General features: G+C 36.4%; 1 protein-coding gene across 1 annotated transcript; it reads right to left on the reverse strand.

Moving 5' to 3' along the window:
- Positions 1-8,368: 8,368 nt before the first annotated feature.
- On the reverse strand, positions 8,369-10,647 carry LOC108907905 (piggyBac transposable element-derived protein 4-like). Its single transcript, XM_018711741.1, has one exon. It carries the CDS (start codon positions 9,542-9,544, stop codon positions 8,369-8,371), a length of 1,176 nt encoding a protein of 391 aa, XP_018567257.1. The 5' UTR covers positions 9,545-10,647.
- Positions 10,648-12,151: the final 1,504 nt, after the last annotated feature.

Below are 12,151 nucleotides of genomic sequence, written 5' to 3' on the forward strand. Positions count from 1 at the left end.
CTACTCGGTTTCATTGAAACGCAAACTTAACGTAAAAAGATAATTGCGGTTTGTGTACTTTCGGTAAACCATAAAATTTGTTGACTATCCCATTGTAATTTCTATATTTCTTCCCTTCATCACTGGAAATCATTTATTTTTTTCCAAGTTTGTTACCAGGAGGTTAGACTTAACCTTCTAATCCTTTCTGACGGATCTCTATTAAGGGTGATCTAATAATTTTCATCTGCCAACGTGTTTAACGCTAAACAAACATATTATGCCTTTTGACTTTCACTTTTCTTTCGCACTTTATTTTCTATATCTATTTCTAATTCTCTAATGTCCTGTTCTAAAACACGCAATTATTCCCGTTTAGCAGCGAGTGTTTCTTTCATATCCCGCACTTCCCTGTCCGTTTCTTCCTCCCCCCGACTAAGCTTCTCCCAGTAGCGAAGGAAGACAGAAACGACGTCCGCCTCGCCGGCTGAGAACAGGGAATCTCCATCTCATCTTCTGAAACTTGGTGGGTTTCCTCGGGCGCTGAAACTTCGTCGGGCATGGGGGGCAGGGGTATGGAGGGTATATCTTGTTGGGGTATCGATGTTAGCGGTTGCAGCTGCGGAACTGTCGAGTTTTGCAGCACCTGCCACAACTGGGACGTCTTCACCTTGGACTGTGGTTTTTGTGGTGCACGAGGACGATTCTGACGTTTTACTACCTTAACCGGTGGCGACTTTGGTTGAAATATGTCGTCTTCCGTGTCGCTTATCGGCGACAGTGCCGTGGACGGAACACCCCCGACGTCCGCTAGCGCTTGAGCAATGATGTCATCGTCAGGGATGGTGATATCCTGGATTGCACTAATGCTTATAGTCGCGGTGACTACCGTCGACGTAGCCGCGGTGTACCCAGCCATAGACCCCGCTGCCGTGGTGTAGTATCCTGATAGCTGCCATCCAAGCTTCTGCTGATGATGGGGTTATTTTAGGCACCGACTTTCCTCCATCCCCGTTTCTGCAGGAGCTTGAAGATTTCATCTTCCTCGGTACAGTACTTGTTCTACCCATAGTTAACACTTCACTTGTTATTATTCACTTGCAGTCGAACTGGGTGTACTGATTGACTCCTCGTAGTGCTGCCCTTTTTGTTGTCTACGAGCCCTCCCACCACCGCATATTCACTACACTGCGCATGCGTGACCAACTGCATAATGCTGTGGAATGTTCAAGAACTTTATATCGAATTTTCGAGAACAAGATTGAATGACTCACCAACAGATTTAACTATTCTGCATATGTTCCGTGATGTTATTGAATGTTCGAGAATTTTCGAGTAGAAACGAATATAAACGAGAAGGATCTCACCTTTACCTGAAATACCTTGTGATGTATATTATAAAAGATTTTAATAACATGTAGAATATTCTCCAATTTTCTCTTTACTTTCGTTATCGGGATAAAGAATTGTTAAAACTTTTTTTATGAATGCCATTTGAATAAATAACATTTACAATTGTATGAAAAAAAATACAAGTTCATAATGAAAACATTTTTATTTTATAAAAGAAATTAGTTACAACAGGTGTGATTCTATTACCAGTATAAGAAAATATCAAATAAATATATACATAAAAAGGGCCTGAATTAATAATTGTAATTTATTTTCTCCAATGATTTCAGCCGTTTGACTTAAAACTGTCACGAACCAATCGAAATTTTGTTCATATTCAGTTTGATAGTACTTGATATCGTCATGACCTTACGGTAAAGTAGAAAAGTATTGGAAATAACAATACGCTTATCGTCATGATGAACAAATTGAAATCTCTAATAGTCGGTTCAACACTAACCCTTCGTTACCCGCGCTATACATCTGCACATTGTTGCTCGCCGGTGAGCGTTTAGGTCACCAGTTAGTTTTATGCAGCAGAATGATTTGTTATTAAAAAATACTGCTATGTCAAGTTCTTTTGTCCATTTATTCCCCAAATATTAAATAATAATCTATTATAGAATACTTTTTATTAATAAAAAAGGTCAATTTTAAAAATAAACACACAGGTAATGTAAACAAACATAAGCATAAAAGAATAATTCGAAATTAGAGTGTACGCATTGAACACAGTAGGTAGTAGTATGTTCCTTACAGATTGGCTTGGAGCACCTCATACATTTAGTAATAGTTTTTCTGTTTTTCTTTTTCGGACAATAAGAGCACTTAGGTTTTGCTGTAGAATCAACGTTTTCTATTTTTTGCTCGTCCATTACTGAAGGAAGGAGGAGATATTGCTTTATTTGCAAATTGAGCAGAAATGGCAAACTGTGTTGATACTCGTCTTAGCATATGAGGTTCAACCAGTTCACGATATAATTTTTGAAGGTAACAACATCTTGAATTGGAATATAACATGCTCGTTTATACTCGCAATATCAAGCATGGAAAAACATATTCTCAATGGCCATCTACATGACATTCTTGCTACTGAATACAGAGATTTTTTTGATCAACGGTGTCAACACCTGACTTAGTGGAATTATAATAAGTAATAGCTTCTGGTTTGCATGCTTCACCGGTCGCTTTGTCGATATCATCATCTTCATGTAGTGTAGATAATATTAGAATATTTTTGTTTGCCTTAGGCAAACGTATGACACCAATAAGCAATCTTGCCCAAATCCAAATATGCTAATATACATAATATACACATAATTTCTAGAACAATATACTATTGCCATAAAACTTTTCAATTACTTTCATCACTGTCAAATTCATCTCATTCGTATTCCCTGAAATTAAATAATATTTACTTAATATCAAATCCATTTTAATTTTGTTATTTGAAGCAGAATGTACAAGCTCTCACCCATCTTTCACAAAGCGTTTAATTTCGAAGGCAAGCTTCCTTTTTTGTGGTTTTTCATTCTGTTATCAAGATAAGTCATTGACAAAAGAGGGTCTGATAATTATACAGCCCTGTCGAATGTGTCCAGTAACGTATTTTCTCTACTGCTTCGCCTAGAGTAATGCCCCACAGTTTCACGATGAATTTTATGATAGATTCAACTGCATCTTCGGAATGGTAGGCTATTGGCAAAGGAAATTGTCGGACGATTGCAGGGCCATGCTTCAAGAGCTTGTGCATTGATGGATTCATTCGAGCCTATTTGTAACTTATTAATGCTATTAGTTAAAAAGCAATAATCTATTAAATTGCGTCTAATTCATAAATCGCTTATCTTAAAACATGTATTGAAGACTTTCTGTCACTCATATAACGCTTATTGTCATTTGAAAATTATATTGGATTTATAGAACCTACTTAATTAACAACGGTTGATTTTTACTACACAAGCACACTGACAGTCAATTGAAATAAGTACAGAAGTTTATAAATGCAAAGTAGGCTATATAAGCTATCATTTTAAAAAAATCCTTTATAAAATCACCTGTAAATTTCTTCACTGAACATTGTCACATACAAGTTATGAAAATACATTGTTCTTTTTTGCTAGTAGATTATTTTATTAAACTTTTTTAAGTATCTAAGTTATTCGTTAATAAAAGAAAGTAAATGGTAATCAGATATTTTAATAATTTGCTTATAATACAGGTATATACAGAAATTTACCAAATTAGTTAAATTAAATTTAAATTAAAACTAAAAGTCTTATCACTTTTAATAAATCCTTTATAAAATCACCTGTAATTTAATTCTTTACTGAACGTTGTCATATATAAACAATGAAAATACATTGTTCTTTTTACTAGTGAATTATTTTGTTAAACTTTTTAAGCACCCAAATTATGTGTTAATAAAAGAAAGTAAATGGTAATCAGATATTTTAATAATTTACTTATAATACAGATATATACATATTTACAAAACTATATTAAATTTAAACTAACACTAACATTAAAAAGTCTATCACGTTCAGTCAATCCGAGGGAGGTCGGGGTCGAGGAGCATCTGTAACAGAAATAAATAAATTTAAATACATACAAAACTATACACATATAAAAGCAATTACTATCAAAAATTTATCAAAATATGACTTTTAAATTTATATAGAGTTCAATTTTTCTTTTAACAATTAAAAATGAATGAATTATTGATAATTAAGTTTGATTATCTATCTAAAATTTATTTATTCGCCTTACTCGGTAAGTTGAACATCTTCTCTGGTAACCCTTCCGCAAAACCATCCATATATGCCATGGTGGCATTCATATTGTTAATGTCTACCGTCAACTCCTCGGCGATTTCATCCAGTACTTTGCGATATTCGTTAATTTTCTCTAAATTTTGCATAGCTGTTTGTCTTCTAAATCTCACCTCATTAATAAACTCGGCTTCTTTTCGCCTCACGTACTGTTTAAAATCGCCGTACCAGATGTTTTTGAACTCTTCAAGCTGGATGTGTTGTAGGGCCGCTTTCGCCCTTATCGACTCAACAACATCATCCAGCCCGTCATTTCATCTTAGAATTGATGTGATCGTTGGGCGGAAGGTTGGACCCTCATCGTCGACGGGGCGTCCCGTCGATGTGCTGCTGGAGGCCAAGATATCAATACGATTTTGTCTTGGAGTTGATGTGATCGTTGGGCGGAAGGTTGGACCTTCATCGTCGACGGGGCGTCCCATCGATGTGCTGCTGGACGTCAAGATTTCAACACGATTTTTTGGGAATTGTGGCGAAGTTCCCTCGTTGACGGAGCGTTCCACTGAAGTGCTGCTAGATGCCAAAATCGGAGTCGTAGCACGCTTTTTCGGAGTAGATGCTGCCGAAGGTTCCTCGTCGCTGGAGCGTACCACTGAAGTGCTGCTGGACGCTAAAATCGGGCTCCCAGCACGCTTTTTCTGCGGAGATGCTGCCAAAGGCCCCTCGACGATGGATGTTTGCAACGTATATTAAATTTAAACTAACACTAACATTAAAAAGTCTATCACGTTCAGTCAATCCGAGGGGGGCGGGATCGAGGAGCATCTGTAACAGAAATAAATAAATTTAAAAATATACATATACATACAAAACTATACACATATAAAAGCAATTACTATCAAAAATTTATCAAAATATGACTTTTAAATTTATATAGAGTTCAATTTTACTTTTAACGATTAAAAATGAATGAATCATTGATAATTAAGTTTGATTATCTATCTAAAATTTACTTATTCGCCTTACCTGGTAAGTTGAACATCTCCTCTGGTAACATTTTCGCAAAACCATCCATGTATGCCATGGTGGCATTCATATGGTTAATACTCGGCGATTTCATCCAGTACTTTGTGATAGTCGTTAATTTTATCTAAATTTTGCATAGCTGTTTGTCTTCTAAATCTCACCTCGTTAATAAACTCGGCTTCGTTTCGCCTCACGTACTATTTAAAATCGCCGTACCAGACGTTTTTAAATTCTTCAAGCTGGATGTGTTGTAGGGCCGCTTTCGCCCGTATCGACTCAACAACATATCCAGCCCGTCATTTCGTCTTGGAGTTGATGTGATCGTTGGGCGGAAGGTTGGTCCTTCATCGTCGACGGGGCGTCCCATCGATGTGCTGCTGGACGCCAAGATTTCAACACGATTTTTTGGGAATTGTGGCGAAGTTCCCTCGTTGACGGAGTGTTCCACTGAAGTGCTGCTAGATGCCAAAATCGGAGTCGTAGCACGCTTTTTCGGAGTAGATGCTGCCGAAGGTTCCTCGTCGCTGGAGCGTACCACTGAAGTGNATATACAAAAGCAATTACTACCAAAAATTCATCAAAATATGACTTTTAAATTTACATATATAGAGTTCAATTTTTCTTTTAACAATTAAAAATGAATGAATCATTGATAATTAAGTTTAATTATATATCTAAAATTTACTTATTCGCCTTACCTGGTAAGTTGAACATCTTCTCTGGTAACCCTTCCGCAAAACCATCCATATATGCCATGGTGGCATTCATATGGTTAATATCTACCGTCAACTTCTCGGCGATTTCATCCAGTACTTTACGATAGTCGTAAATTTTATCTAAATTTTGCATAGCTGTTTGTCTTCTAAATCTCACCTCGTTAATAAACTCGGCTTCTTTTCACCTCACGCACTGTTTAAAATCGCCGTACCAGACGTTTTTTAATTCTTCAAGCTGGATGTGTTGTAGGGCCGCTTTCGCCCGTATCGACTCAACAACATATCCAGCCCGTCATTTCGTCTTGGAGTTGATGTAATCGTTGGGCAAAGTTCCCTCGTTGACGGAGCGTTCCACCGAAGTGTTGCTAGATGCCAAGATCGGGGTCGTAGCACGCTTTTTCGGAGGAGATACTGCCGAAGGTCCCTCGTCGCTAGAGCGTACCACCGAAGTGCTGCTGGACGCTAAAATCGGGCTCCCAGCACGCTTTTTCTGCGGAGATGATGCCAAAGGCCCCTCGACGATGGATGTTTGCAACGAAGATATTTCCTGGCGTATGGTTCTGTCGGATGAAACTGTGTCGCTCAAAATAATAATTTCCTGCACTGCTTGGTTGGCCCGGTTGGTAATAAAATTTTGGTCCACTCTCCTATCGAACGATGGCACCCATTCATCGTCGATCAACTCGTCATCACTATCGCGATGTTTCAAACTTAAAACGTTTTTTGAATTGTCTGCCATTGTTTGCACTGCGTAAACTTGTAGATATAAACTGAGCAGCAAAGGCGGGGTATGATATTTATACTAACAGGCAATGTGGAACTTGTATCCACGCCGACTAACAATTGGAGGTGGTAACCCACGCTACTTTACCTGTTTCTTTGTTTGAATGGAATGTTGCATCGATAAACTGCATCGCCAGGTGCTACAAGACCGGTTTCTTTGTTTCGCTGCAAGTTGCTTTTGCAGACATAGAAATATGTATGGAATGTGGTCTCAATGCTCTCGAGCAAACTACATTGTACAATGGTTGCAGTAGAGATGGGAATCAAAAATTAGTTTCTGCATTATATAAACTGTTGTAAAATAATCATTGTCGAATAGTTAACAAAATGAATACTGACTTGACAGAGTGTCCTTTTGTAAAAACTTACCTAGTGAAACGTACACGGATGGGGCATCATATCTTAACACATTCGCTGCCCGACAAAATATCATTCAAGTGTCTGCTGCCACCTACTTTTTTTTTTATATTTTATGATGGTGTCCAGTAGTGGTTAGATAGCTCTATATTAAGGTAAAATATCACTTTTTTTCCAAAAAACAAAAAACGCCCTAGGCGGTCCGGGCACCGGCCAGTGCTCGGTGTCGTTCAGGTACCCGGAACCGCCCCTAGGGCGTTTTTTAGGAAAATTCAGGTTGGTCGGGACACAAGGGACAATAATAAATAGAATCTTTTCTAATTTTTTCGCCTTCCCAGCAAACTTTACATCTCCTTCGTTTGACTCGGGTACTAGCTCCTTCACCTTTAGGGCAAAGCTCAGGAAGGTGAGTAATCTTAATTTTTGGCAATGGATCTGCTTGTGGAGGCCCAAGAAGCTTTTCAATCACAGATAATCGATAATCATTATAGCGTTTTTCGTTATTAGTATTTCCTTGCTTATATAGGTGGTATGAATTGAGCAACATAATTTGAAAGATATGGAGTGCCAATTTTTTGTACCATAGTAATGTCTTATGTTCACATGAATAATACGACATCATTTGATCGCAGTGATCAACATCTGCCATGAACTGATTATATCTACTTATGAGGTTAGGTTTTTGTTTTTCTTGCTGGGTAGTATCAAATTCCATCTGTGCATTATATTCACTGGAGATCGCTAAAATGTCTCGTCGATATTTCCACTTTGTAACACATATTCCTTGCGAAGTATATTGAACAATTTGCTCCCCTTTTTTCAACTTCTTTTTTACCACTTCTGTAGGATTATTTTTTCTATTCGATCTCAAGGTTCCTGTAACATAGGTTTTCTTCGTCAGTAATTGTTTAGTCAGACTCACACTATTATAATAATTATCCATATAAATGGAATGACCTTGATCTAATTTGCCTTTTAAGAGGACTAGANAATAATTAGTTTCTGCATTATATAAACTGTTGTAAAATAATCATTGTCGAATAGTTAACAAAATGAATACTGACTTGACAGAGTGTCCTTTTGTAAAAACTTACCTAGTGAAACGTACACGGATGGGGCATCATATCTTAACACATTCGCTGCCCGACAAAATATCATTCAAGTGTCTGCTGCCACCTACTTTTTTTTTTATATTTTATGATGGTGTCCAGTAGTGGTTAGATAGCTCTATATTAAGGTAAAATATCACTTTTTTTCCAAAAAACAAAAAACGCCCTAGGCGGTCCGGGCACCGGCCAGTGCTCGGTGTCGTTCAGGTACCCGGAACCGCCCCTAGGGCGTTTTTTAGGAAAATTCAGGTTGGTCGGGACACAAGGGACAATAATAAATAGAATCTTTTCTAATTTTTTCGCCTTCCCAGCAAACTTTACATCTCCTTCGTTTGACTCGGGTACTAGCTCCTTCACCTTTAGGGCAAAGCTCAGGAAGGTGAGTAATCTTAATTTTTGGCAATGGATCTGCTTGTGGAGGCCCAAGAAGCTTTTCAATCACAGATAATCGATAATCATTATAGCGTTTTTCGTTATTAGTATTTCCTTGCTTATATAGGTGGTATGAATTGAGCAACATAATTTGAAAGATATGGAGTGCCAATTTTTTGTACCATAGTAATGTCTTATGTTCACATGAATAATACGACATCATTTGATCGCAGTGATCAACATCTGCCATGAACTGATTATATCTACTTATGAGGTTAGGTTTTTGTTTTTCTTGCTGGGTAGTATCAAATTCCATCTGTGCATTATATTCACTGGAGATCGCTAAAATGTCTCGTCGATATTTCCACTTTGTAACACATATTCCTTGCGAAGTATATTGAACAATTTGCTCCCCTTTTTTCAACTTCTTTTTTACCACTTCTGTAGGATTATTTTTTCTATTCGATCTCAAGGTTCCTGTAACATAGGTTTTCTTCGTCAGTAATTGTTTAGTCAGACTCACACTATTATAATAATTATCCATATAAATGGAATGACCTTGATCTAATTTGCCTTTTAAGAGGACTAGAACAGTTTTCTCTGTATATTTTGTTCCCGATAACTCAGGATCCGCTGATCCTGTATAGACAATTATTTTAATTGCAATACCATGTTCACAAAGAGAATACAATTTTATGCCAAATTTGTGCCTCTTCCCTTGTATGTATTGCCGAAATTTCAATCGCCCTCGCCACAGCACCATGGACTCGTCAATCGACAATTCCCTTGATGGATAATAAATTTCGTCCATTTTATTGTTGAAAAAATTTATTAGAGGCATGATTTTTCCAATTTGAGTGCGAGGCTCATCTTCTCGATTTTCAAAGTGTAAAGATCTTATAATGAGCAGAAAACGATTTCGACTCATGAACTGCGAAAAACATTGTAAATTAAACATATAATGTTTTTTCCAATAATCATTCAATCTGTTTAGTTTAATTATTCCCATATGAAAGAGTAGTCCCAAAACCTTTCTCATTTCAACAGGTTGCACATCCCTTCATCGCGCAATTCTTGGTTCTTCCCCAGAGCTCAATGCAATTAGGTCCACTACATGACTGTTAGCTTTTGTACAGAGTTCATCAACAAACTCATCGGTCGCCAGAAGATTAAAATAGTCTATGGGCTCTGTTGCGTTGTTCGTATTCGCAAGCAAACCTGTCTTCTTCGTAAAGAAAACAATTTGACTTGGAACCTCATCGTAAGTAAATACAAGTGCCGCTGCATGATTTTGGGAAGATGGCGATGAGGATTGTGGCGCAGCCATGGGAGAAGATGGAGATAAAGGCACTGATGCAGTATCTTCTTCTTCAGACTCACTAATATCACTAGGATTGACAAAATCAGGATCATCGTCGGACTGATTTTCGAAAGGGTCTGCCTCGTCCTCCTGTTTTCATATTTAGCTCTTTTCGATGGTTCCGAGCATCTGTAAACATAAAATAAAATTCTACATGGCACGCGGCTCGTTGCCCGACAACGCCCCTGGGGCGGACACATGGTACCGAGTACACATCACCCACCTCAGGACTTTACATTACGCATTTTTCAAAAAATATTCCTTCATTTCACTTTTCACTACTTTTCATTTGAAACAATATAACCAAACGTTATTACACTTACCCTTAACACTTGCAAATAATAAAAACAATCAATGCAATCACTACGTAATAAATCTGCACTATTTTCAGCAACCAACAATACACATGCTAACCTCAATCTTTACTCTGTGCCCAGACGCGACAATGATCGAATCCCAACTGGCCCGGCAATTCTATGTACCTTATAATTTTCCCTATACGAGAACGCCTCTCGGGCGGTGGGGGCACGGCGGGAAAAGTCACGTGAACGGCCCTCGGGCGTTTTGGGCAGCCAATGTGTTAAAATGTAAAAAGCAGGCGGAATTGAAAGAGTAAGTATATCTATGTATTAAATATTGTTTATAATTATTTTAATTTGTGTGTTAAAAATTAATTGCAACTTTTGTTAATTATTATTTTAGATCCGATTGAAAATTGGAATTCTTCCAATCCCGGAGCTTCTAAAAACTCTGAACAAGAGAGTGAGTTTATTATTTCGTTATCTAGACGTACGTATTAAAAAACTTTATTATTAATTACTTTTGTTGTACGAATAATAATAATATTATTTGATTTATACTCTTAACATTTTTAAATATATGAAGATTTTATATTTCAGCTGAAAATTTCGATTCACCCACCTACGTTCAGGACTCCGAGACCGAAAGTATGTTTTACTTACTACATTGATAAGGAAATTACAGTTTTTTCATTATTTTAGATTGGGATAGTGACAATTATCTCACTTATAAACCAAATATAGAAAATTTGAATGTTATACGGGACATACCACCACTGATGACAAAAGCACAAAGGAGGGAGTGGAGACAGAAGGAAAGAATTAGATTGTCAACAATTAATAAATAGAAGCATTTTTTAATTTTTTCGTTTATTTACAAATGTTTAACAATTTTAATATTCAAGGGGTTTGCTGCCGCCACCAGTGCTGTAACCACAACTGCCACCGCATTTTAATTTTAAATATCATTGTATAATAATGTCAATAAAAAATACATTCAAATTTTAATGTGTTTCATTTTAAATAGGTTTGTTAATGAAAATTTGACTAGAAACTACTATTATTAGAAATTTAAGGCAAACTTAGTAATATTTTAATAAAAATATAAGGAATAAATTCTAGTATTATGGTACTTTCTAAAGGTAAGTGTATGATAAAATAGAATTCGAGACAAAAGAGGAAACAACACATAAGAGGAAAATAACCTCTTTTTTTTAAGTCGCTTATTTTTTTATTACATTTTTCGAAATTACACATCTGAGTTTGATAGCACATATTTTCACCTCCCGTAGTTATGTAAAATTATCAGCTACCACCACTAGTGACTTACAAAATAATCGTAAAAAATGTTTAGTACCATAGCTCTCTATTACCGCTTTAGAATAAAAAAGAGTTCACCTTTCTATCTCCTCAAATAACAGAGAAAACTTAAAAGAATTTTCCCTTTTTCGTCTGTACCACCCGAATGGTGGGTCTGACGGCGAACATTATATGAACTTTTTTTCTCTACTTGACCACTTATACAACATACTAAAATTTTAAGAAAATCGTACGATTCGTTTCGTTTTTAGAATTTTCAATTTATAAGCAAAAATTTAAAAATTTGGTAAGGTACTGTAACTTTACTTATAGTTTTATTTCACCCAAATATGTTATATGTAGGTATAGGTAATCGAAAATAATTTAATTTTTTTCATTCGAAATTTAAAAAATGTGACCTTGACATTTGGTCTTGAGCTGTTTTTGAGAAAATAGCATTGAGCGACTCCAAACTAATTAGTGCAAAATACACTACATTCACATTAGTTTTCGACAGCTTTAACAAAAAATCCGAAAACTTTCAGAAAAACTGTACTTTTTTTGAAAAGAAACGTCAATTTTTGAGTTAGATTTTTTCTGACTACAAATTCGAAAAGAGCGTCCCCGAAACCATCGAGAACTACATTTTCACATTTTCACTTTTTCTAAAAACTTTAACTCTGGAAAT

The sequence above is a fragment of the Anoplophora glabripennis genome, unplaced genomic scaffold (assembly GCF_000390285.2).
Source record: "Anoplophora glabripennis isolate ALB-LARVAE unplaced genomic scaffold, Agla_2.0 scaffold494, whole genome shotgun sequence".
In the NCBI taxonomy this organism is placed as follows: Eukaryota; Metazoa; Arthropoda; class Insecta; order Coleoptera; family Cerambycidae; genus Anoplophora; species Anoplophora glabripennis.